The sequence below is a fragment of the Sander vitreus genome, chromosome 24, assembly GCF_031162955.1.
Source record: "Sander vitreus isolate 19-12246 chromosome 24, sanVit1, whole genome shotgun sequence".
Taxonomy (NCBI): Eukaryota; Metazoa; Chordata; class Actinopteri; order Perciformes; family Percidae; genus Sander; species Sander vitreus.
In genome coordinates, this window is record NC_135878.1 from 8,861,244 (window position 1) to 8,888,154 (window position 26,911).

The window sequence follows — 26,911 nt, forward strand, 5'->3', positions numbered from 1 at the left end:
ATAGTCTATAAAGCCTATATATGTAACTGCTTTACACAATTGTATTTTCTTTTTCAAATATTTGTCCAATTCTGAATGTTTTATTGTCTTTCTATATTTCTTATGATTGTACTTTCTGTGTTGTTGTTCTGACTAGATGACATTGTAAATGAGGGTTACCCCTCAGTGATCTCACGAGGATAAATAAAGGTTATAAGTCATTTCCCCCTTTGGGCCCTCTATGGGTTGAACTGCAAAGGGCCCACTATGGATTTTAGGGGGGGTTGCCCATGTGTGGGCTTCCCACTAAAAATCCACAGTGGGTCCCGATGGCGGATGTATGTGGGCTGCCCCTGCCCACACTGCCCACACTAAACCCAAAGGGGGCCCGCAGTGCCCTGTTTGCTGGGATATATCTATGGTACATACATATAGTGGATGACCTGTGGGCTGGTGGTTATTCTATCATTTTCTATCAGTGAGATGGATTTGGTGTTGCTCGCCCCCTGATGGTGAAGTTAGAGCTCTTCAGTTTGGGTTGATAATGTCTCCCATTTATGAAAGTTATTTTTAGCTACAGCAAATGTTTTTTCGGATAAAACTTCTTGAATTAATTAGGCTATAACACGTAACGTTGGGCTACTGTAAGATATTCGCCACAGGACATTACTAAATAAAAACAACTTGATATTATGGATTTTTACTATTTATTTTTTTTTTTAAAGTTTATCCATTTCAATTTCTTATCATTCTTGACATTAATTTATTACCCTTTGTTTAAACTCTGAATATATTTAAGTAGCCTAGTTTTCATAAATAGTTGTTTACTTTTTTGAAATGTTCTTGACATGGTTGCTGTCCTTCAGTTTCCATGGATACCACAAACTTACTACGACGGACGGAGCTGTTTAGTTTAACAAAACGTAGCTAGGCTAAACTAATTCCACCAATTACGAAAAGAACTCTGTTAAACATCTTGCGCAGGTGAGGGAATCGAGGAAAAAAAAATACCTCAAGACCGACAATGTCTGGGAACTGGAATAGCGGACTACCATTTTTACCAGGATACGCTTTTTATGATGTTACGGTAAGAATGCTGGTTCTCCTACAGGCTCTAACGTTTTACGTTAGCTAGCTAGTCACTTTATTTATTCGCAAGCAAATTGCTGTTTTCTCTCTGTAACGCAAATGCATTCCTCCAGTCCTTGCGTCGAATAACTGGATAGCAGTTTCGACAGTGCTATTCAGGCTTGACCGAGTTTCTAAAATTTAAATTTAATTAAAATTAAAAAAGTGTTTATTCTAGGGTTGTTGTTTTAAGGCCACCCCTCTCTTTAAGTGGTATGTTCCGTCTGCCCAGCGCAGTTCAAGAGCTCCTATTAGTCCAGTTACGCCCAAAATAATTCTAACGGCTTTGTTTAGGACTGTTGTGTGCGTCCATTGAACTTAATGAGCATACTTTAAGTCTCATATTAATACGGGTTTATGTATAATCATCTCGTTTTTAGTTAGTTCTTGCTCTTCACTTAAGAGCAATAGAGGGGCTGCAGTGTTAGCGTCCATAGAGCCTATGCCTACTTGCATTCAATACGCCTCTGTTTTGTAATTTCTCATTGTAAACACACTATTAAGCCTGTAGTCACTGTATCTTGTGGGTTCAAGCTATATACATTTTATTGTTTATAGCTGTCCTGGCACCATTGGGGTTTATATTGTGATTTACCAGAGCTAATGTGTCTCCTCTCTGCAGAAGTCAGCCTTCCATCGTCCCCAGACACTGGACTACAAGAATGGCTATGCCCTGCCCCGTCGCCCCACTGTGGGAATTGGACAGGATCCTCTTTTCTCAGAGCAGTTAATCCTGCAGGAAATCAGTAAGCTGTCTTCTGAGACACCAGCCATTACTTATGGCTCCTTTGACCAGAGTGTAGTCGAAGACTTTATCCCAGCTCATGTGGCCCTTGACAAGAAGGTAGATTAAGGCGTAGAAGACCAGTATTTGAAGATTGTTGTTTCTGTCCAATTAATGGCTAATACATTCCCTTTCTTTGTCTTTTCTACACCACCCTCTTGTCTTGTAGGTGCTGCGCTACTATGCATATTTTCAGGAAAATATCCTGTTTTCCCCTGAAGAGGAGTGCCGCGCACGCCCAGTGGTCATTTACTACTACCTTGAGGATGACAGCATGTGCATCATTGAGCCCGTGGTAGAGAATTCTGGGATGCCGCAGGGGAAACGGATCAAACGCCAGCGTCTGCCCAAGAATGAACGTGGAGAGCATTACCAGTGGAAAGACCTGAATATTGGCATGGACCTGGAGGTGTACGGGGTCAAGTACCACATCACGCAATGTGATGCTTTTACAAAGGTACAGCACTCACCTGGCTGTATGAATGCTCTCGCAGTATTATTTTCTCTGTGTGTCTGACAAAAAAAAAAGTATGGATGTGTTGTTGTAAATATACTCTGCGTTTGTGTCTCTCATTCATCACATACAGGAATTCATGGAGAGTGAGGGCATTGTTCTGAACGACCCAGAGCCGATGCCTTGCGTCACTCGTGGCAAAACCCCTCGGCCTTCCTACACAACACCGTCCAAATTTGACAACAAGCAGCAGTTTCTCACCATGGATCGTAAGGTAAAGGAAATCCCCTCCATTCAAAAACTCACTGGGTCATTGTTACAAACCCTAATCGACTGCTATTAACAAAGAAGAAGGAGTACAATGACATCTCCTATTGAAGGTTTGTAGAAAAGAAAAAATGATCTGCTTTTTGTTTGTTTTTATACCTGCCATAATGCTATATTGGCTTTTCCAGTTATCAGTATAGGTCACCTAGTCTAACTAAAACCGTCTTATTTAATTTTTGGTGAAGCTCCTGTGTTTTCAATTTAATGTTGAGCCTATGTCAACAGTTATGAGTGAAGCCAATTTCATAGATTAATTGACACTAATATGGAACCTAAAACAAAGTGTTGTTCCAAACCACTGAGATGTTTCAAATAAGTGACCCTGCATAGTTAAAGGTGCAGTAGGTAAGACTTATAAAACTAACATTCTGTCATATTTGCTGAAACTGACCCTATGTTCCAGTAGAACTACATGAAGCGGGTAATAAAAATAAATAAAAATCCAGCTCCTCTGGCACCACCTACAGCCTGTAGTGCGATTTGCAAAAATTCACAGCTCCCTGTTCAGATGCACCAATCAGGGCGGCTAACTGTGTGTCAATCACTGCTCATGCACACGCATTCATTCTCCCTTGTGGGGGGAGGGGCTTAGGAGACCGTTTTGGGCTTTAGCGGAAAGGAGGAAGGGACTGAGGAGTTGTTGATGTTCAAATTTTTTGGCTAAGTCCTGGATCTTCACAATCCTACCTACAGCACCTTTAATTAGGTGTTTTTAATTTGAGATTTGCATTTGACATACCCATTCTAGTTTCACGCCTCTTTTAACCTCTTCTTGGTCAGGTGCTGCGTTTCTTTGCCCTGTGGGACGACGCTGACTCTCTGTTCGGGGAGACCCGGCCTGTCACTATCCAGTATTACCTGGTGGACGACACGGTGGAGATCAGAGAGATCCACAAACCCAACAGTGGCCGCGATCCTTTCCCTGTTCTGATGCGCAGACAGAAGCTGCCCAAGAAAATCAAGCCAGAGTCGGGTGAGATGCAACGCTGTGTCACTTTTAGCTGCGTCTATAACTACGTTAGATCTGATGAAGTGCTTTGGTCGGGTGTCTATTTGTGTCCAGTCATGTACAGTCAAATATGAATGCCTTTAGAAAGTGTCTCCAATTTTACATCATAACATCAACAACACAATTTATATAATTTGACACTGTAATTGGAGTAGTGTTTATAATGTTTTTGTCAACTATTTTTGTACTACAGAACAATCTGAATTGTTTTAGACAACATGACAGATTTAAAGACAAAATACTCTTATTCCTATCCAGAGACCTTTCCCCGCTGTGTGCTGGAGGTTTCAACAGCAGAAGTAGATGAGTACTACTCCCCCAAAGACTTCCAGGCTGGTCAGAGGATTACCCTGCTGGGCCGTCACTTCCTCCTGTACGACTGTGACGGCTTCACTAAAGAGTATTACCAAAAGAACCACCCTGACATGAAGATAAATCCCTCAGAGGTACCAAAAAACACTGACCTGCTTCGGGAGAAGAAGAAGGTGAGAAACTGATTCTGATCTCTTTTGTTGTCCTTTACAAAACTATATCATCAGTATTGCCTGAGGGTATGTGACTTAATGTTATAGATACATTTTTTTTAAATAAATCTCATTCGTTACCCTCTCCTGTCCATGTTTACAGGAGGTTCCTCCCTATAATGGTTTTGGTTCACTTGAAGACTCTCTCCAGAATTGTTTCTCTTTAATTCCTGAGCCCCCCAAAAAGAATGTGCTAAAGATGCTGGAAAACGACCACAAAGTGTTGCGCTACAGTGCCAGGCTGGTGAGTCCAACATGTGTGAGAACGTGTCTGTGCTGTTTCTTTGACCAAACCTTGTGAATAACTAGTAGTTTGCTATATGTACATAGTTACAAGTTACCAAACTGCATTCAACCAAAATCCAGAGCTGTTAACAACAAACCAGATCATTTCTCTCCGTACTTCAGCTGCCCTGTGTTACTGACATTTCAGGACTCCCAGAATCCCGGAGATGAGGGCCGACGTTTCATACTGTCCTACTTCCTGTCCACCGACATGATCAGTATTTATGAAAAGTCCAGTCGCAACTCTGGTATCATTGGTGGCCAGTTCCTGGAAAAGACGCGCATCCCCAAGCCGGGCTCTACACTGGACAACCCTGAGTTCTACTCACCCGCAGACTTTGCTATTGGAGCCACTGTGGAGGGTAACATTCTCAGTTAAACAGCCTGTATTTATTTGTTCTGTTATTATGTTTTAGTTTTCAAAAGGAATATTTTTATTCAGAAAGGACATCTTTTCTCCATGGAAAAATCAGCAGTGTATAACTCATGTTGTTACTGTATACATGTCCTACTTGATACATTAAGCTGAATCCAGAATGGTAATTAATTCCAATAGGTGTTCAATAGATAACATAACCTAAAATCTCAGCTCACGGCGGCTTTCTCCTCTCTCTCGTCTGTTTTTGCAGTTTTCAGCCGCCGCTTTGTGTTGACCGATGCTGACCACTATGTGCTGATGTACCTGGAGTCCAACGCAAGCCAGATCCCGTGTCAGACACTGGATTCTTTGAGACAGAAGCTGGGTGTGGGGACGACAAATAATGTACCAGCTGACCAAAATGGTAAAAAAAAAAAAAATCAAATCAGCCATTTAGCAAGTTCTCTAGAATTGTCTCTCAATTGTAATGGTTTTCCAGTAGATGTCATGTTTTATATTTTTTTTACTTATACAACAATTTATGCCCTTTGTCTTTGTCCTATGTCTTTATCAGGTGATGATGTAGGAGAGCCATCTTCATGATGTTGGGGGAAGGCTGGATTGCCTCAAGAGTTGTTCACTCCCCCGATAAATTAGACCACAAATCAAATCAAAGCCTGTGCAGAACGTTTCTTGACATAAACGAACACTGGACCTGCTGCAGAAAGAAACTACAAACAAATTCCAACAACTGTTGTTGGTGTGATTGACTTCAAAATATCCTTCTTCTTCTCTCCAAGGCCTACCCTAAAGTCTTATTGGCTACTTCAAAAATACAAAGTTATGTTAGATACGGGCAAACGAGCAAGTACATTTCATCAAGAAAACTATGTTCCCTTAGCCACATCATACTAACAAAAGGCCAACTCAGCGGCACTTTTAGCATGCTGTCATTAGCATTCAGCTAAAAGCATAGGTCACCATGCTTAGCTTCACCCTTGGTTAAGTCCACTTGCCCCACCCATGTCAGAATCACCTAAACCCACTGCTGTCTTACTGAAGGAACACTGGAAATGAAGAAACAAATCTGACATAATTCTGCATCCATTTGTCTCCATTTACCAACTGGCAACGATAGCATTTTTCATTGCGGCAAAAGAGAACATAAAGACCAACAATTGAACATTTTGTTGACAGATGTGTCAAGTGTATAAAATGTAAAAATAGAAAAATGAATTCATTCACAACCTTGACAGTAACAGTTGCCCCGGACAACAAGGGGGACCACGGTTTAGTTTGGTCTGGTTGCCCACGTTTGCACCCACCAGTTCTGTGATAAAAAAAAATCTGCTATTTCTGAGTGCTGGTACCACACGTCATTATACATAACACTACAATTAAAAGTGAAGTAAATAACTCCAAGATAAGGTACAAAAATCAAAATAGATTGACTAGTACAACTACTGTTTATTCACATATACACCTTTATATAATTAGTATAGTGAAATGATTTTAAAATGTCACAGTGTAATTAAATGATATTACTTAAGTCCTTTCTGACAGGTTGTACGCTCTCATTTTCAAATATGTATATTTCCAGACAATTAAAAGGGCCCTATAACCATCCAGAGACATACATCACTGGACAAACACCTCACTTCCATATATGAATGAAATAAATATCAATGAATCTCATCCGATTCTCTTGTTGTGAGGAGTCTTATTTTTTTTTAATCCAGGGCAACACAACAGAGTAAACACAATCACTGATCACATTAAAACATCATGGTTTCATCGACCAAACAAAAACAAATGAATACATGGATGACTCACTGAATACATTAATAAAAACACTTCAGCTTAAAGCTTAATTATTACAAATTTGTCTTTATCAAATACAACCACACAGTATATGTGCACTGAGAAATAAATAACATTATTACACAAACAATGAACGTTAAAGTGCAAAATGACCAAGACACATATATTATGTCTATTATTTAATATATTATCTCTAATTTAAATTCTATATACATATAGATTTACTTAATGCTAATTTCAGCATACAATCATTTTGATTGCTTCACCTGTAAACTGTATAGATAATTTCATCAAATAAATAAATTTGCTGTGCAAAACATTTATGTAGGCTCTTTTTTCACCACAATGCACACTAGATAGAGCCAGACGACATTTCCTCATTTTCACCAAATCACATCAGTTGGTTATACTGTGACGTGCCTGTTGGATTACTTTAAAGCTCTTCAACGTTTTCTTAAGCCAAGGACCACTTAACTAAAAGAGAGACGGAACAGTACTACATATATTAGTAGACAATTAAGTTGCGTATTAAACTGGGCCTATCTTGTATGTGTATAGGGAGGCCTAAAGCCTAGTGAATAGAATACTAAGCTATTAAAATAGTAATTGTTGGCATGATTTTATAAATCATGTTTTAATGTTGAAAATACATGTAGAACAGTGAAACCTTTAGGATGAACTGTATCTGTGGATGGCTACCTTAGTGACCTTACCTACAGGCCAGTAAGCATATCAATAATGGGTTGTTTTCCCCCCACTAATAACCTGATTTATATTTGCTAATAATATGTTGGATTCATGTTAAGGACGTTCATTTTTGAAAAAAAACTTTCAAAAAAAAAATAATACCCCCGGACCCACCTTAACTGGACTATTGTACTAAGTTACAGTCACTGTAACTGTGTAACTGTAACTGTACAGTCACTGATAAGAGGTTGTGCATAAAATAAATTAAGCTCAAATGTAGACTCCTTGTCTGCTCACTGACTTTTTACCTCAGTTGTTATACTCTGTAAGGCTCTAGAAAAACACTGGTCACTATTCTGAAAATGTTTACATTCTACAAAGTCAGAACTGCTGCTTTGCTTGTAGCTTCATAAACCATGTTAAAGTGCTAAGTTTCGAAATTCAAGAGAAATGATAGTTTTCAAAACTATCATTTCTATCGTGGAAAATGGATCTTTCATAGCAGCTTGTAAAATACAAATGTTTTTTCATGCTTAAATGACAGCTGTGTGAAAGTCCAAATGCTGATTAAACACTTTCATCTCTTCTGCTACCCTTTAACCTGCCAGGAAAAGAGAAACGTTAATTATACTTTGCCCATGAGGTGAATTATATTACATTTACAAAATACATTGTCTTGCATTGTGTCAAATATCTCACCTTTTTTGCGTCATTGCAGCAGCAATTGCAAAAATAAACACTACAGCAGTGATTAGAAATGCGATCCCTGATGAGGATAGTCCTTTCCCTGGAAAAAACAGCATAGGGTTAGTCTGAACAGTACTAAGGTAAACTACATTTCCCTAGAAGAGGAAGGGGTGGGGGGGGGGGATTTTCAGGGTAACATTTGGACTTTTTACTGCTGAGAATTTACTTCCCTTGTCTGTCAGAGGACCTCCCCATGGGAGAGCCAATGTCATGAGTCATTACTGGACAGGTTTTTCTTGAACATGAAAGCTTAGGAAGTGAAACTGAAACATTGGTAATTCAATGAGTCACTGCACAGCTGACTGTCACAGTCCAGCATCATTGATATCATCATAGAGATCAAAAGACCACACAAGGAAATCCACATTAAGTTGGGCACTGAATAATAAGCACAGGGAATACATACACGATCACAACAATCACAAATAAAATCTGAGCAACAAGTACAATTACAACCTACAAATCTAAACCAGTACAATCAAAGAGACTAAAATGGAATCCTGATGCCCTGTATACACAGAAATAAAAATCCAACCAGTTAGCACTTAGACTGAGTTCATTCAGAAATTGGACACGTAAGTGTTACAGAACTGGGACACAACTAGGCATATCATAATAATGATGTCACAACAATACATTATGATCCTGATAAGTCACACTGTGAGAACAGGATGTGGTAGACGTTCTTCCAGTCATTCAGAATTATTGCGCAAGCTGCTGAGAATCTTTCTGTAAGCTTTCCTTCCAGTACTTTACAACAGGCTGTACTTTCTTGGCACACTGATCTCTCTCTTTCCATCTGGGTGGATTCATCTTCCAGGAATGCTTGTTACTAACTTATCTCCAAGGAGCTTATTTCCTGGAGTCCTTACGTTTTCTTGCCTCACAGTTTTCCTTGAATTGGGGTGGTAGCTAAATCATGGTTGCAGGTGCCGTGATCTTGCTCGATACCCTGCTATAATTCATTAATTCTCTCTCTCTCTCTCTCTCTCTCTCTCTCTCTCTCTCTCTAAATGCTTGCTCGTGGGAAATTGTTGGGTCTTTGTAAATTATAGAGTGTGGTCTAGACCTACTCTATCTGTAAAGTGTCTTGAGATAACTCTTATGATTTGATACTATAAATAAAATAGAAAAGGTCACTTTCTAAGAGCAACATTGCTATATAAAAGGTCTATACAAAATGATTGATATGCCTACCCTCTTCCTCCTCCTTTTTAGGTAAAGAAAAGGGAATCCTCTCCCGCCTCTGTCCCGTCACTCCAGTATTCAGCAGACAATCCACATTTCCTTCCCAGTTTGGGGGCACTTGCAGAGTGATGTTGCTGCTGCTGGTAAAAGTGTGGTCACTGTTTGTTACTGTAGCAGTCTGTGGTTGGTCCGCCGGGGTGGCAGTAGGTGAGAAGTCCCACTGAATGGTTGGAGCTGGTTTACCTGTAGCAGAGCAGCTGAACACAACCGTCACGTATTCTTCGTCCTGCTCACTGCTGGGAGCTTGCACTTCTGTTTTAAACCTGGATATCCCTACCATAGAGAAATCAAAACTGGTCATGTTGAGAGCTAACAAAGATGATTTGATCACTTTAAAGCTTTAGTTACACTTTACAGAATAAGGACAAGTTAGAAAATAAACGGAACTCTTCAGAAAAAAAAACAAAAAAAACAAAGTCTCATTTTTGGGCTTCAACCAGCAAAAACAATGCTGGTATTACTTATTTTTTTCTCCATTTTCCTGTATTCCCAGAATTCCAAATTTAGTTTCAGGACTTTTTCCACAGAATTCTTTTGTGAATTTGATGCAATTTACCTTGCACCGTGAGGCAAGTCTGCTTTCTTTTGGACCCATCGGGATACACGTTGAAAGAGCAAATATAACAGCTTTCATCCCCCCATGTAACATTGGCCAGAGTGATTGATGTCGAGCTGAGAGACGCCTCTGTGAAGATCACTTTCCCTCTGTAAGGATCATTTACTTGCTGTCCAAACCGCTTGCTGTAGGATGCCAAATTCTCAATGGACTCGTCTTTGAAAAGCCTCTGCCATGTCACCTGGAGCACACCTGTTGGGAATGGTAAACATCCAATCAATACATTTACTCAAGTGCTGAAGTACAACATTTGAGATACTTGTACTTTACTTGAATATTCTGCTACATTTCAAAAGGGGAAATATTGCACTTTTTACTACACAATTATTTGAAAGCTTTAGTTTCCAAATTAAGATGACGACTTGTTACATGTATATATACACAAGCACATCGGAAATGATTAGTCGATTAATCAATTGGAAGATAATTAATTGGCACATTTAAAAAAAATAAATAAATAAATAAATATATATATATAAAAGTAATAAGGGGGCATTTTTCTGCCTTGAATAATTTACTTTTATTACTTTAAGTAGGCTACATTTTTCTGATTATACTCATATAGCCCATTTTCATTGCAGGACTTTTGTGTGGTATTAGTACTAAAGATTCAGAATACTTCACCCTCCACTACTGGTCACATCTTTACTATAAAACTTATATAAAATAAAATTATTGTACCTTTAGGGTTGGCTACTGCGCACCTATAATGCACACTGCTGCCGTAGTCAGCGGTTGTATTTCCATAACCAGTAATCTGCGACGTGCAGGCTGAAAATAAACACAGCTGAGTTTCAGACCTATATTAAAATATCCATTTGTTGTGATGTTTAGTATAAAAAGATAACTTGTTGAATACACTTTGACTATGCATACATTACAGAATATAGATTCAATATATGGGCACATGATAATATCCGACTACAAAAAAAGGCTGGATTCTATTTTGTAATATAAAAAAAAAACTACTACAGTGAATGTGGAAGTGCTCGCCCTCTCCTGTCAGTGTCACTTACCTTGAAATAGCAAACCAGCCAGTATCAAGAGAGGCAACATCTTCATCTGCTGTTGTACAGAGAACACTTTCAGTTTAGCTTCTGAGCAGGCTTTTAAAGGGCTGTCTTAAAGTGAAACAAAAAGAGAGAGGGCAGGGGCTTTAATCTGGGAATTAGGGGAAAATAAAATTGATGAATGCTTTAAGCAATCATCAACAGAAAAACATCTATTTACAGTACATAAGGTTAAGGTTAAATACTATACTGTTAGGTTTAGTATTAGCTTTCAATTGGACACACAATGCAGACTGCCAGACACGTGAACAGGAGGAAGTTGAAAAAAAAGAACTGATTTAATGACCAAAAAGTGCAGGTGATGCAACAGGTCAGGTGAGTATGGCTGGTCAGTATGGCACAGAGGTGAAAAAGCAGGTTTAGGCAGGTTTTTCCAAAAATACGAGACTGAGCACAATTAACTACTTTGTGACTCAAGACCAAGTTGTTGCCAAAGTAGGTTTCACGACAAGAATGTAGGAGACACACACACACACACACACACACACACACACACACACACACACACACACACACACACACACACACACACACACAGAAAACAAACATACAGGACGGGAGAGGAAAAAACACAGAACAAGATCCTAACATTTGCATGATATAAAAAAAAATGGACTACATTCAGTGTATGCTCATATATGTGTAATTAAAGGGTGAGGTTAAATTAAATAAGTCAGTTGGACTCATTTCAACCTCATCAACTCACATCGCTTATCTCTCATTGCTAATACCACTACCGTAAAGTCCAGTAAATTGTGTACTTACTGTACAACAACTCCAGTAATCCCAAGTGGTCAAAAAAAATCCCAGAGCAGAAGCAGAAGTTTCCCCCTGCTGAGCGTGCGCAAATTGTGTCCTCTGGTGTTAACACCATTTCCTTTTGAAGTAATCATATTCAAATTCTCAATTCAAATAGTACGTGTGATAACAAGCATGTGATGCTTGACATTTGTTGCTCCAGTGGACTCAAACTGATTCTGAAACGCCTACCATCGAGGGGGGGGAAAAGTAGTTACTGTACTTCTGTGTAACAAGAGGACAATACTTACAGAAACAAGTCTCTAAGATAGGGAAAGTACTATACTACAGGTGCTGGTCATATAATTATAATATCAGTTGATTTATTTCAGTAATTCTATTCAAAAAGTCAAACTTGTATTATGTATACATTCATTCCACAAAGACTGATATATTTCAAGTGTTTATTTTTTTTACTATTGATGATTAGAACTGACAACTAATGAAAACCCCAAATTCAGTATCTCAGAAAATTAGAATATTGTGACAAGGTTCAATATTGAAGACACCTGGTGCCACTCTCTAGTTTCCACAGTCAGTGATGGTTTGGGGTGCCATGTCATCTGCTGGTGTTGGTCCACTGTGTTTTCTGAGGTCCAGGGTCAACGCAGCCGTCTACCAGGAAGTTTTAGAGCACTTCATGCTTCCTGCTGCTGACCAACTTTATGGAGATGCAGATTTCATTTTCCAACAGGACTTGGCACCTGCACACAGTGCCAAAGCTACCAGTACCTGGTTTAAGGACCATGGTATCCCTGTTCTTAATTGGCCAGCAAACTCACCTGACCTTAACCCTATAGAAAATCTATGGGGTATTGTGAAGAGGATGATGCGATGCGCCAGACCAACAATGCAGAAGAGCTGAAGGCCACTATCAGAGCAACCTGGGCTCTCATAACACCTGAGCAGTGCCACAGACTGATCGACTCCATGCCACGCCGCATTGCTGCAGTAATTCAGGCAAAAGGAGCCCCAACTACGTACTGAGTGCTGTACATGCTCATACTTTTCATGTCCATACTTTTCAGTTGGCCAACATTTCTAAAAATCCTTTTTTTTGTATTGGTCTTAAGTAATATTCAAATTTTCTGAGATACTGAATTTGGGGTTTTCATTAGTTGTCAGTTATAATCATTAAAAGAAATAAACACCTGAAATATATCAGTCTGTGTGGAATGAATGTATACATTATACAAGTTTCACTTTTTGAATGGAATTACTAAAATAAATCAACTTTTTCATGATATTCTAATTATATGACCAGCACCTGTCTATCATTCATTCAAATTCATGGCAGGTCTTGAAATTGTTAATATCCCATAATGGCTCTATTACCATTTCCACTGCTAAATCAACCCACTTTGCCCGTCCTCAGTTATACCACATTGGGTTAAAGGTACTCCTTACGGCCTATAATTGTAAATGTTCCGCATGTGAAAAACAAGTTTTTCGCCCAGCGTATTTTAGTGTGGGATTACTACCAAAACAATGGTGTTGTATGTATAGTGTGGATTCAGTTCTTTGTCAACATGTTTCACTTCATTTTTTTTTAAATGAGTTTAGGTTAGAAGTGGGATGCATCGCAGCACATTACAACAAGAAAGAGGGTGGGCTATCATGCTTAAAGAGGCCTTAAACGTGTGGTATACTAGCCGCAGCCGACCTGTCGAGCGCCAGTGTGACGTCATGGGAGCGCCGTAACCTTTTATACCAAGGGAGTAAGCTTCTCCTCGAAACACGCCATTTTGATGCTAACAAGCCATCACCTCCAGTTAGCATTCCATTGACTGCCATTCATTTTGACGTCACTTTGACAGCGAATAACTTTACATCTGAAGCGTTTAAAGACTATTTGTCCATTGTTTATTTCTAAAGAAACACGACAATGTATAAAAGGCTCCATTACCTTGTACCTCACGTTATGGCTCCGTAGTATACATTTTTGTAAAAGTAGGCTAACGATTGTGTCATAACCACGGGACTTACTGTCGCACAGTAGAGGAATTACCGTATAGTACAGGAGAAGCTCGCAGGCAATGTCGACTCACATTAGCTGTTTAAGTTTAATTAGTAATGTTAACTAGCATTTTAGTGAGCAATAATTAGCCTGTGCCTATGTTATCTCCTTACATATACCTACGCTGCTCATCTCTGCAAGATTGGGAATGATTGAGATTTCTCTTGGCACAGCTACCAGAAGACTTATAACTTTCAGACAGGTTGCTCACGTCACATTTACGTCGTCTCTCTCAGTTGGAGGCTGCGCAGTAACGCTCAGCCATCACCGGAAAAGTGCTTCTAATATCCTTCACTGGTCTCCGTCCAGAGCAACGGGATCTGTTGGTCCAGTTTATATACGTCAGTGGTTTATACTCCCTCGTGGTGGTCGCAACACTAGTTGCAGTCTTCTCCTGAACAGAGGTGGCGCTAATGAGGAAAGGCTACCAACTTTGCTATTTCTACAGACTAGAAGAAGAGGAAAAAGGTAAACAACGGCAGAACTGGCAGCAGCATTGACGTCAATGCTTTGATTTGATTCAATGACCTACTTCATCTGATCAAGCCTTTCATTCACCATAAAATAACTCATCTTAACCCAGGAAGTTTACAAGAGAGACTTGCAGTCACTCTGAGAGTCCTGGCATCCGGTTACCCTTGAGCTCATTCAGGCTTCCTGTGTGTAAACCTTGGATGTTGTTGTACTCATCAGTTTGTTTTGCAATATACAATCTCTTGTAAAATCTTGTTTACAAGAAAGCACGGAGGGGAAGTCACTACATAATTAATTTGAAGTGTGTATATATATATTCCTGGAAAGAACCTAATTGCTCTGTGTATGTCGCAGTGTGAACCCACAGCCTGGGTAGGAAATAAAATAATGACTTAAATTGATTAATGTGCAATACTTTAATCAGCAATGAACTGTCCAATGAACTCTCCTCAATCACCAATCATTTTCATTTTCAATATTACATGTATTCATGCTATAGTACCCTGTAAAGTCATTAAGATTACACAACCCCACCTTTTCTGTGCAAAGTTTTTGTTTGCTTGTTCATGATGTGACTATATAGGTGTGTTATCATGGACTATATTACGTAATTCATTATGTGATTCAGCAATTGCAATCAAAATATTCCTGTGTAGCAGACAATTGTACTTTGGAAATGTAAAACACAGGCCTACATAGATTCCAAATTATTAATGACATCTGGGAAGTACCGGCACTACCTGGCTGTTGACACCTGTAATTTGAAACGAGGATGCGACGCCAAAGCATAACCAGCGGCTTGTGGTGTACCAACATTAACATGTGCCAATATTAAAGCCCCAGCCCTATGATCTAGATTTGACCAGAAGTTGTTTTGGTCACAAGTTCCATTTCTCTGATTGTGAAACTTATCTCTGTGCAGCAGTTGTAGATAGATAGTCACACTCTGCCAGCCAGTCGCAAAATAACTTCAGCTTTCTTGGAAGTCTTAAAAGTTACATTTTCCTCATTAGTCATAATCAGTCAGGGGTGGGGTGGTGGGGGGGGGATTATAGATGATTAAGTGATCCTTTAAATGTAGCCAACTGTATTCCTTCTGAGCAGCAACGGTTATAGAAGAATTCAGATCAAGTAAAAGTAGCAGGCCCACACTGTAGAACCACTTAGTTACAATTATAATTCTTGGATTCAAATGTTTACTTAAGAAGTACAGAAGTAATAGGAACAAAATGTACTTCAAATATCAAAAGTACACTAATTAGGCAGCAGGCTGCCCTCTGGACCTGTCAGCGTTATGTGGCAGTATCATACATCATATTATGTGAATATTATTACTGATAACATGTAAGCAGGCGAATTCCTATACTGTAGGGTTGTATAATCCTTGACACAGTTTAACTTAAAAACTCATGTTTGTGTTAAATGTGTTAAGCCTTAGTCTGCAAAGTAAGCAGTAACTAAAGCTGTCAGATAAATGTAATGGAGCAAAAAGTACAATAGAAGATGTTGCAATAGAAGTATAAAGTAGCATAAAGTGAGTACAAGCACATAAATGTACTTAAGTACTGTACTTGATTAAATGTACTCAGTTACTTTCTTCCATCTTTCTGAGTGATAATTATACGCAGTTCAAACTACAAAAAATGTTTTTAAATCTGCAGCATTTGGTTTATCAGACATGTACAGTAAATTACAAAGTGAAAGTATTTTTTGCTGATTGAGCCCTTGATGCAGAAATCAAGCTCCGTGCCTGAGAAAATGCTAAATTCACTTAATTTAAGCTGAGGCATTATTGCTGTCTTCTTGAGTTCATTTCACATAGAGCACACAAAAAAAAGCAGGCATATTGTTATTGACAATGGTTTACAATAAAAGCATCACTCCCCTGCTACAATAATAAAGCTTTATTGCAGACACAGGTCCATATCATACATCATACAGTATAAATAGTATAAAAAAAGGAGATACAAGAATACATAAAAACTGCATATCAGCCTATAGGATATACAGGCTATTACACCAATGCCGTCTTAACCTAGGAGTGTATCTAGCAGCTTTTCAGAGGGCTGACTAGGGCTTCAATTATGTGGTTCTCTGACTTGTCCATCAGTTGTCTTAAGAGTGCCTCACAGGTTGGGACTCTAGTGGACACAAACTAATGACTGGCACTATGCCACCTAGGGACACGAAGCAGCAACCTCATTGCATCATTGTATGCTACCTTGAGCCTCTGCATACTCTTTTTCTTATAATTAGACCACAATTGAGCAGTATATAACGGTGTGATGTAGGTTCTAAACAGAGAGCACTTCACAGAGTCAGAGCACATAGAAAATGTCCTTATAAGCATGTTAGCTTGAGAATAAATGTTGTGCTGTCGATATAGGTCTTTGTCATCCGTCCAGTCATCGGATATGACATGACCTAGGTGTTTAATTTCCTCACACACAGCAAGAGGACTATCTGACTAATAAAAGGTCGGAAAAGTTAAATTTCCTATCCTCAGCGCTTCTAACTATCATTATGTGGCTTTTCTTAGCATTATACTTTAAGTCATGATCAAGGCCATACTGAGAGCACACCTTCAGCATCTGCTGCAGCCCAGCACTATATGGACAGAGCAGGACCAGGTCGTCTGCATACATAAGATGATTAACAATAGTGTTGCCCACAAGACAGACGCATCAATAAAACATAGGAACACAGAGGACTTCAGGCTTGTGTACCTGAACACAATCTCTTTAAGGGCATATATACACAGGTCAGTTCCATGCTGCCTTTTGAACCCAAACTGATTGTCAGTAGTAAGGACATACATTTCTAGCTTTGTTAACAGTATTCTCTCCAGTACTTTAGACAAGATACTAGCTAATGCAATAGGTCGATAATTGTCAATACTGTTGAGCTTACCAGCCTTGTCTTTAAGCACAGGCACTAACATTACAGACATACTAATGTACATACAGTATGTCTAGAGTTATGTATTCATTTTCAGCATGTTGCACGTCCTTACAATTCATATCTGAGCACATTAGGGCCTCATGAGGCAGTGCAATATTATTTAAAAGACTTTCCGTTCGAGGTGAGTATCCAGCCACCACCTCTTTGCTCAGTTTAGACCAGTCCAGTTTACTTGAGGAAGCAGCATTATTATTTCTGGACAGCAGGGGGCCATTCTCAACGTTTACCAGTGCAGCAATAGGTATTAATTAATTAAATTAATTTTGACTCATTACAAAACTGCTGCAGGTGTGCTGCAAATAAAGATTTGCTATCCGACATGTCAGCATTAAAATCACCCATGACATAGACACAAGATGAGCTGTTATCCTCTATGAATGACTGAATAAAAGCTAACCTGTTCAGAAATTCGTCCTCATGCTCATATGATTCATACGGTGTATAAACATTTAAGCCAATGCATTTCTTTTCATTACAATTACACTCTAGCCCTATGGCCCAGTCAACATCTAGACGCACCACCTTCACCATTGAGTCATATTTGATGTTTCACAGTATAGCTACACCACCAGTTATCCTACCTGGAACCAGCCTCGTACTGAGGTCGGTAGTGGACTCTCCAGCCCCATGGAAGTTCATGTGTATAGTATTCAACTTATCCACATCTTGTTTCGCCAACCAGGTTTCTTGCAGGCACAGAATGTCACATTCGTCCAAGCATTGTGTCCACAACCAGACGTCTTGATCTATCAGTAGCAGTATGTCCTACTCGCAACCCGCGAGTGTTGTATGAAACAACACGCATTTAATGTGTTTTGTCGCTCCCTGCGGAGCAGCTGGCCTTCATCCCGTCCTCGCCCACAAATGCGACAAAAACGAACACCTGCATTAGAAGGAGTGATCTGTATTATTCTAATTTGAAAAGTGGCCACATTGCCAACAGAGCGTTAATATGAAAAGTGGACTTTGTTGGTCAATCTAATTATATTCTGAATCTGATTTAGAGAGAGGAATAAAGAAGAGAACAACAACTTAGCTTTAACAGTTTATTCATAAGATCATTTGTTGATTCTTATAAGTATTACTTTATAATACAATGACAATATAATGCTTTTAACATGCTCAATTAAACTTACACAAAGGATACACTTTGAGAGAAGTACACAAGTTATCACAAAGCAAAAGAGTGCCACCTTGTGGACAACTGGTCCCCTTTCAATAAAGAGAGTATAATTGAATCAAAAATCCCCTGCATGTGTGTCCTCTGTAGTAGACATGTTTGTATTATTAGTGTTAGAGACATTTACTCTGACTATTGAATAATGCCCACTCTCTCTCCGCATGAAGGTGCTGTATGGCTCAATGTCTTCTGGCTCCTGCAGAAAGACACAAATATTAAAGTTAAATGAACCATATAAATGAAGAAGATGTAAGATGTTTCATTACCGTGTTTGGATGACTGCTCAGTTGTTGTGGTTGTCTTCTGTTGGGTCAAACAACAATCCATTAGTGATTAATCATAATGTTTCGGTCTATTTTTATAGATAAGACAGGAAATGAAAGTCAGTGTCTTCTTTTGTTACTTCACATGAAACGGAAAGTCAAGATGCATCAAGCCTGATGCTGCATGTAAATGAACTAACATTTGTTCATCACAATTGATGTAGTTATATTGTTTTAGAGCGTCCAGTGCCATTAGGTTATAAAGCATTCCTAAAAATATTTATGAACATTGCAGTAGTCTCTCACCCATGTCGTACACTTCTGTAGATACACCCGAAGATAACTGCAGTTATAGTGATGACTATAGTTACACCAATCAAGGCGCTTAGAATCTGCATTTGTGTTGAACTGTCGGCATCTCCATCCTCTAAAACATTGTAAAGAAAAAAGTCTTTGTCAAAAAAATGACACCGGTATTTGCCCTTAAGATGGCTAATTATTGTATGCTTTTATTAAAGTTAGCCAAAGTATGAGGGAAAATTATAATATCTGTTTACCTTCCACACTGATATTCAGATGGAGAATGAATGTTCCACCAGGATGTGTACACTCACAGGTGTGGTTCCCACTATCCACTGGTGTTAAACTGGTCAGGTGGAGAAATACAGTCTGATTCTCCACCATAAGAGTGAATCTGGAGTCACATTGGTTCTCAAAGTCCTGTCCATATCGATACAGCAGACGACACTCTTCTCCCCCGCTCATCTCTGTTCTGATCTTACACACTACAAGTGTGATGGGACTCAGTGTTGTATTGGTGCATATCGGAGTAACATCTGGTTCTCTCCCGATGGTTTTCACAAGAGTCACTGCAAACAACCCAAAGTTAGGAAACTTATTACAGGCTACACATTATTCTAGCAAACTGCAAAACTAGCTGACTGGCATGCATCACATGTTTGCATTAAAATCTCCTGTACATACCTTCAGAGTCAAAACCAAAACACAGTGGCAGGAGCAGAACATAACACCGTGTCAATTGACCCATGATGATAGAGAGGTCTGAGTAACAGTGTTGCAGTCGGGAAACTATACTGAAGAGAGAGGGGGTGGGGATGAGACGACACTGACATCAAACTACCTAAAATACCTTAAAAGCACATGAGCTGATGAAGTATCCTAGAAAGGAAATAAAAGAAGTCTCAACTTTAAAGATAAGACACAAGTGTGTTTGAGCTTAGGTAACATTTTTGATAAAGAAATACTACATATGCTCCTAATATTATACTTACCACAATAGCATTATAACCAACATGCATAGCACATATCACATACTATAACTAAACACATGGTGATTGACACTGACCATACTTAATTTGAAAAGTTTTTGGAGCAAAAGTATTTTTTTTTCTTTATGTTTACAGAATAATAAATGATAAATTCACAATACAGTATTTTGTTTTTCCATTAATGTACAGTACAGTTATAACAATGAGCCTTTGGAAAATGACCTTCTCAATTAGCAACTTTATCTTATAATCCACAACAGTGATACATGTATGAATAATTATGAGAATAAAAAAAAAAGGTCTCAACTTCTTCGTTGACGATTCTGTACATGATTTATGAGAACAAATGCGTGTTAAAAAATGAAAGGGTAACGTAACATACCCTAATAATCTTGCAACATCCAACCAGAGGGCAGCTTTACAGCACGGTGTTAAATTACTCTTTACTTACTCTTTAATTACTCAGTCTGATTCACCACCATAAGTGTGAATCTGAAGTGTCACATTGGTTCTCAAAGTCCTGTCCATATCGATACAGCAGATGACACTCTTCTCCCCCGCTCATCTCTGTTCTGATCTTACACACTACAAGTGTGATGGGACTCAGTGTTGTATTGGTGCATATCGGAGTAACATCTGGTTCTCTCCCGATGGTTTTCACAAGAGTCACTGCAAACAACCGTCTGAGTTAGTGATAGCTGTAGTTTAGCATTTTGTGAATATTAAATCACATTTTTAAATCCACTCCAAAATTACAGAAAATATTTAGTTATCTTTTTTTTTAAACCAAAGACAGTTAAAAATAGTGAACAGCAACTTGTATACATTTCACATTATGTAAATTAATTTCCGTACATTACCTCTGCTGTCAAAACACACAGTCAGCGGCAGAAGCAGTAAAAAGCATGGTCTCCATTTTGCCATTCTGGTCAAGAAGCAACTGCTGCTGGCAGTAGACAGTATCCTGTACTGAAGGGAGGAGGACCCACTCTTGCTACCTAAACCTCAGACTCTCACAGAGGTATGAGCTGGTGTGATCTCTCCTATAAAAGAATTGCTGCAGGAGCTTCTGCTTTCATTTTTAGAGACTCTTATGTCATACACAGTGCCTGTGTTATATACATGTTTACAATAAGATGTAAACTATTCAAGCATCAGCCAGTTTGAGCTAGACCCAAAAAGAGAAGAAGTATTGCATGCATTGGTCTTACAGTTTGTACGGTTAGTGAGAGTTGTACGTCACACAACATGCTAAAACTGACTTGTTGTGGTTATCACATTTATAGAGAACTGAGCTTGAGCTGTAAATAGAAAGCTGCAGGGTCTTAGCAGCTCATTTCAATGTATGTCTCTGACCTCTTTCATAAGGAAACCAGTGTGTCGTCGTCATATAGCACTGCTGTAAGTGACAGAAACTTACTTCACGCAAGTGAAATGAAGAAACAACCTGTAATCTAGTTTATGTGACTGTATTACAAACGTTGGGGATATTTCATCTTCAGTTAGCAATTATACAGTTATGACTATATCATTTCATTTTTTTTAAATTCCAGTATAATCAACATTATACAAGTCACAGCCAAAGGGTCTCAAACTTTTCTCTGTGTGTAGTTTTAAGGATGTTATTTTGACATGATTGTGATAATCAGAAAGGCCTCAACTGTGTGTGTGTGTGTGTTAAAAAATAAAATAGTCCTACAAGAGGAGTTATATTTTGAAAACTTTATTGCATTGACTTGTTGACCACTGCAATAGTTCTATACAGAACATCTATGAACAAATTACAAGCGACCAGCAACAACTTAAAATACTTATGGGTGTTGAGGATAAATATTATCAGAAAAAAAACTATTCCTTTGATGGGTGATGCATGCGTTAATGATCCAGCATCTTGAAGAATGTGACGAGAAAATGATTAGCTTTTAGTAAAGAAACAGGACGCCGTCAAAATATTGTATAAAATCTTCACATAAAAATGTATTAATGGCAAAGGACCTTTTTTATTAGATGTACTTCTTAACCACCTGTCTACCACAGATCTGTCTCATATACTGCATGCTTTATTGATGGTTGCAAGAAAAATGATCACTATTAACTGGATGAAGCCTAACCCCCCCCCCCCCAATGGCTGCTCACTGGCTACAGAAAGTAACGCATGTCTACATGATGGAATACACATGACTGCCCAGCTACAGCTAAAAGTACCTATTTTTACCAGAAGGTGGGCACCAGTTATTGACTGTCTTGGTTGTGATCCCCGTACCTGTAAAACCTAATCTGTTTTTCATTTATCAGTATCATCATTATTCTATCTATTCATCACTAACCCTACGCAGAATCTTTATAGCGACAGCAATATATAACTGTAGGTGTGCTCACTGTAAAACTTTTCACCATAAAGTTACAGTAATATACTGGCAGCAGCTTCGCCAGTAAACTACTGTTTATTTACAGTAAGCATACGGTTTTTAAATTTGAAGTTATTTTACTGTAAATAGACATACAGTTTCTTACTGTATTATTTGAATTTACAGTAATATACTGGCTGCAGTGTAATTCCCGCCTTTTCCTTTATTTTCCCAAGATACATTGGTATTAACAGTAAATACCTGTAATCTGTAACGTTCGCAGCTGTAATATTATTATTTTCTCCCAGAATGCATTGCCATTTACAGTATGATCCTGTAGAACAATAAAACAGTAAGATACTGTAAGATTTTAGCAGTAAATTTACATCAAAGGTTTAAAGTGACAGTGTTGTTTCTATATGACAAATGAAACCCAATTTTTTTTCTTTCTTTTGTGATGTTAATTGCTTGTAATTGTGTATTAAAGGCAATAAAAAAAAGTATCAATTTGGATATTTCAAAGAACTGAAAGCCAACTACAGTCAGTAGTCTGTTGCTCAGTAATTCGCGAACATCCATTTATTACAGGTTTCATTATCTGGATTCTTTGGTTTAAATGTTTTCATAGATTTTGCAACTTGGATCAGTCTATTTCCTGGTTATCCCAGCGGGCCGTCACTATCTTGCCTGCTGAGTTTGAGATAGTTTGGTAGAGATCACTCACTGGTTGCTGGAGGCTTGTGTAAGGATCATCTGGGTCATCTTCATCCTATAATACATAAATAAATCTTGATACATCATGTTTTTAAAGTCTGGCTACAATATGTCACTCCTTAGTCACTACATTTACTGAAACCTTTTCATTAAGTGGTTCAAAGCATTGTCTCCTCACTGATTCTCAAATATATGAATGAAATATGAAATGTATACATTTGAACATGGGAAATCAAATTTAAAATATAATCTTAAAATAATACACTGGCTTCTTCCTGAGTTTTAGGGTTTTCATTTTAAACAAACTGTATATATCCAAATACAATATACATGTGGCCCAATCCAGCTTGAAGATGTAAGATGTTTCATTACCGTGTTTGGATGACTGCTCAGTTGTTGTGGTTGTCTTCTGTTGGGTCAAACAACAATCCATTAGTGATTAATCATAATGTTTCGGTCTATTTTTATAGATAGGACAGGAAATGAAAGTCAGTGTCTTCTTTTGTTACTTCACATGAAACGGAAAGTCAAGATGCATCAAGCCTGATGCTGCATGTAAATGAACTAACATTTGTTCATCACAATTGATGTAGTTATATTGTTTTAGAGCGTCCAATGCCATTAGGTTATAAAGCATTCCTAAAAATATTTATGAACATTGCAGTAGTCTCTCACCCATGTCGTACACTTCTGTAGATACACCTGAAGATAACTGCAGTTATAGTGATGACTATAGTTACACCAATCAAGGCGCTTAGAATCTGCATTTGTGTTGAACTGTCGGCATCTCCATCCTCTAAAACATTGTAAAGAAAAAAGTCTTTGTCAAAAAAATGACACCGGTATTTGCCCTTAAGATGGCTAATTATTGTATGCTTTTATTAAAGTTAGCCAAAGTATGAGGGAAAATTATAATATCTGTTTACCTTCCACAGTGATATTCAGATGGAGAATGAATGTTCCACCAGGATGTGTACACTCACAGGTGTAGTTCCCACTATCCACTGGTGTTAAACTGGTCAGGTGGAGAAATACAGTCTGATTCTCCACCATAAGAGTGAATCTGGAGTCACATTGGTTCTCAAAGTCCTGTCCATATCGATACAGCAGACGACACTCTTCTCCCCCGCTCATCTCTGTTCTGATCTTACACACTACAAGTGTGATGGGACTCAGTGTTGTATTGGTGCATATCGGAGTAACATCTGGTTCTCTCCCGATGGTTTTCACAAGAGTCACTGCAAACAACCCAAAGTTAGGAAACTTATTACAGGCTACACATTATTCTAGCAAACTGCAAAACTAGCTGACTGGCATGCATCACATGTTTGCATTAAAATCTCCTGTACATACCTTCAGAGCCAAAACCAAAACACAGTGGCAGGAGCAGAACATAACACCGTGTCAATTGACCCATGATGATAGAGAGGTCTGAGTAACAGTGTTGCAGTCGGGAAACTATACTGAAGAGAGGGGGGTGGGGGGGGATGAGACGACACTGACATCAAACTACCTAAAATACCTTAAAAGCACATGAGCTGATGAAGTATCCTAGAAAGGAAGTAAAAGAAGTCTCAACTTTAAAGATAAGACACAAGTGTGTTTGAGCTTAGGTAACATTTTTGATAAAGAAATACTACATATGCTCCTAATATTATACTTACCACAATAGCATTATAACCAACATGCATAGCACATATCACATACTATAACTAAACACATGGTGATTGACACTGACCATACTTAATTTGAAAAGTTTTTGGAGCAAAAGTATTTTTTTTTCTTTATGTTTACAGAATAATAAATGATAAATTCACAATACAGTATTTTGTTTTTCCATTAATGTACAGTACAGTTATAACAATGAGCCTTTGGAAAATGACCTTCTCAATTAGCAACTTTATCTTATAATCCACAACAGTGATACATGTATGAATAATTATGAGAATGAAAAAAAAAGGTCTCAACTTCTTCGTTGACGATTCTGTACATGATTTATGAGAACAAATGCGTGTTAAAAAATGAAAGGGTAACGTAACATACCCTAATAATCTTGCAACATCCAACCAGAGGGCAGCTTTACAGCACGGTGTTAAATTACTCTTTAAATTGATCCTACAAGAGGAATAAGACACCATGTGATTTAGCATTTACATACAACTTCTCATTTGTCTTTACCAAAAATTATTCAACAAATCATAGCTTTTCTTAAAAGCATGTTTGAATGTTGTTTTGTTAACATCTACATGTATAAAACAAGAGACATTATTGTATGGCAATAACAAAAAAAATGTCAACATATTGTACAGTTATACTGTACAGTCATGTTATCTAGATTTTGGATTCAGATGTTTCCATAGATTTCAGTCTCTCTTTCATCTATTTCCTGATTACCCAGATGGACAGTCACTATGCTGTTGCTGGCTGAATTCCTTCTGTTGTCGTGTTGACGGAGGACCGAGGAGATAGTCTGGTAGAGATCACCGGCTGGCTGCTGGAGTCTTGTGTAGGGGTCATCGGGGTCATTTTGGTCCTGTGGAAACATCAACAACTTACTGCATCATGCTATCAAGCGCTCATATTATGCTTTTTGGCTTTTCCCCTTTCCTTTATTGTGTTATACATCTTTTTGTGCATGTTATAGGTTTACAAAGTGAAAAAGCCCAAAGTCCACCCCAAAGGGACTTACCATCTTCCAGAGAAAACTGAAAATTAAACCACGTAAACCTATTCTGGTACAACCTCTAAATACAATTAAGAACTGGAAAATGAGCATAATATGAGCACTTTAAAATGCAGGCTAAAGAAGGTTACATCCGGATAGTTATTGTGAATTATCCTGGAAATACAAGTGATTGTAAAGATGCCACCTATTGTATTTTCTCCTGGCATAGACCTACAGTACCTCTTACATACATATCTGCAGTGGAGGAATGTAGCTACAGTAAGTACATTCACTCAAGTACTGTGCTTACACATTTGAGGTACTTGCACTTTAAACTTTGTATTTTCTTGTCACTTTAAATTCAGAGAGAAATGTTGTACATTATTATTAACTGCATTAAGTTACTTTACCGATTAAGATTTTTGCAAGAACATATGACCTTAAAAAAAATGAAATTATTTTCATTACTGTACTTAATAGTATAGCCTATACAATTAGAGCTGAAACGATGAGGTTTGGAGGCTTGATTGGACCAAAAAGTGTCACTATTTCAGATATTTTACAAACTAAACAATCGATCAAAATGATTACTTGAGAAATAAACCAGCAGATTAATAGAAAATGAAAAAAAGTTCTCAAAAAGAGCTCCGCCTCAACCAACTACAACAGCAAAATGCTGCAATTACATTAATGCATGAGTAATAATAATCTGATGAGCTATAGTACAAAACTCACACTATATTTTTCTGAATTGAATACTTTTGATACTTTTGCTTAACATTTTCAATGCAGGGCTTTTACTTGCATGCGAGTGTTTTTACAGTGTGGTATTTGTACTTTTATCTGAATACTTCCTCCACAACTGCACATCTGTTATTTCAATTTATGGCCACAGAATTCACAAAAGGTTTCCTCTTGTTGCAGATACACTAACACTCTGCCCTTTACTTAACATCACTCTGAAGATGTTGTGGTAGCCTTGTGGCCAAGACACACACCGCACCTAAACTGTGAGAGCAACATTTGGAATATTGGTTTCATATCTCTGCCTCTCATCATTTCCTGTCTGCATGTGACCTATTTTTTTATAAACAATAAAAAGGCTAAACGCCTCGAATGTTAAAGTATATGTAATAGCTATAAAAATAGCTACTTTCTACATGTA

General features: G+C 38.2%; 3 protein-coding genes across 11 annotated transcripts; 1 reads left to right on the forward strand and 2 right to left on the reverse strand.

Annotated features, from left to right (window-relative positions):
* Positions 1 to 792: 792 nt before the first annotated feature.
* On the forward strand, positions 793 to 7,480 carry LOC144512867 (EF-hand domain-containing protein 1-like). Its single transcript, XM_078243823.1, has 10 exons — positions 793 to 1,066; positions 1,730 to 1,951; positions 2,061 to 2,348; positions 2,479 to 2,619; positions 3,453 to 3,645; positions 3,940 to 4,166; positions 4,309 to 4,449; positions 4,639 to 4,852; positions 5,120 to 5,272; positions 5,423 to 7,480. Exons 1-10 carry the CDS (start codon positions 1,004 to 1,006, stop codon positions 5,449 to 5,451), a joined length of 1,671 nt encoding a protein of 556 aa, XP_078099949.1. The 5' UTR covers positions 793 to 1,003; the 3' UTR covers positions 5,452 to 7,480.
* On the reverse strand, positions 6,421 to 18,116 carry LOC144512868 (OX-2 membrane glycoprotein-like). 2 transcript variants are annotated; one of them, XM_078243824.1, is made up of 7 exons: positions 11,803 to 11,926; positions 10,984 to 11,088; positions 10,649 to 10,738; positions 9,908 to 10,159; positions 9,301 to 9,624; positions 8,056 to 8,143; positions 6,421 to 7,957 (listed from the first exon to the last, which is right to left on the reverse strand). In XM_078243824.1, the coding sequence occupies exons 1-7, from the start codon at positions 11,909 to 11,911 to the stop codon at positions 7,924 to 7,926; spliced, it is 1,002 nt and encodes a 333-aa protein (XP_078099950.1). In that variant the 5' UTR covers positions 11,912 to 11,926; the 3' UTR covers positions 6,421 to 7,923. The 2 variants fall into 2 exon arrangements, with proteins under 2 accessions (XP_078099950.1, XP_078099951.1); XM_078243825.1 differs by lacking the exon at positions 11,803 to 11,926 and adding an exon at positions 17,869 to 18,116 and having other exon boundaries at positions 6,424 to 7,957.
* Positions 18,117 to 18,319: 203 nt separating this feature from the next.
* On the reverse strand, positions 18,320 to 25,174 carry LOC144512935 (uncharacterized). 8 transcript variants are annotated; one of them, XM_078243925.1, is made up of 11 exons: positions 24,435 to 25,174; positions 24,008 to 24,319; positions 23,757 to 23,877; positions 23,454 to 23,490; positions 20,880 to 23,136; positions 20,471 to 20,688; positions 19,715 to 19,824; positions 19,288 to 19,599; positions 19,037 to 19,157; positions 18,734 to 18,770; positions 18,320 to 18,663 (listed from the first exon to the last, which is right to left on the reverse strand). In XM_078243925.1, the coding sequence occupies exons 1-5, from the start codon at positions 24,496 to 24,498 to the stop codon at positions 23,011 to 23,013; spliced, it is 660 nt and encodes a 219-aa protein (XP_078100051.1). In that variant the 5' UTR covers positions 24,499 to 25,174; the 3' UTR covers positions 18,320 to 18,663; positions 18,734 to 18,770; positions 19,037 to 19,157; positions 19,288 to 19,599; positions 19,715 to 19,824; positions 20,471 to 20,688; positions 20,880 to 23,010. The 8 variants fall into 8 exon arrangements, with proteins under 8 accessions (XP_078100051.1, XP_078100047.1, XP_078100052.1 ...); XM_078243921.1 differs by having other exon boundaries at positions 24,435 to 25,172; XM_078243926.1 differs by lacking the exon at positions 19,715 to 19,824.
* Positions 25,175 to 26,911: the final 1,737 nt, after the last annotated feature.

Bases quoted from the DNA above. Each gene is read 5' to 3' on its own strand.
- LOC144512868 (XM_078243824.1), bottom strand. From the start codon at position 11,911: ATGGTGTTAACACCAGAGGACACAATTTGCGCACGCTCAGCAGGGGGA. The intron at 11,089-11,802 runs GTAAGTACACAA...TTTCACTTTAAG, and splicing joins ATTACTGGAGTTGTTGTACA to ACAGCCCTTTAAAAGCCTGC. The intron at 8,144-9,300 runs GTAGGCATATCA...TGTTTTTTCCAG, and splicing joins TAAAAAGGAGGAGGAAGAGG to GGAAAGGACTATCCTCATCA.
- LOC144512867 (XM_078243823.1), top strand. From the start codon at position 1,004: ATGTCTGGGAACTGGAATAGCGGACTACCATTTTTACCAGGATACGCT. The intron at 1,067-1,729 runs GTAAGAATGCTG...TCCTCTCTGCAG, and splicing joins ACGCTTTTTATGATGTTACG to AAGTCAGCCTTCCATCGTCC. The intron at 2,349-2,478 runs GTACAGCACTCA...CATCACATACAG, and splicing joins AATGTGATGCTTTTACAAAG to GAATTCATGGAGAGTGAGGG.
- LOC144512935 (XM_078243921.1), bottom strand. From the start codon at position 19,778: ATGGGTCAATTGACACGGTGTTATGTTCTGCTCCTGCCACTGTGTTTT. The intron at 19,158-19,287 runs GTAAACAGATAT...ACAATGTTTTAG, and splicing joins TCTGAATATCAGTGTGGAAG to AGGATGGAGATGCCGACAGT. The intron at 18,664-18,733 runs GTAATGAAACAT...GTCTTTCTGCAG, and splicing joins TGAGCAGTCATCCAAACACG to GAGCCAGAAGACATTGAGCC.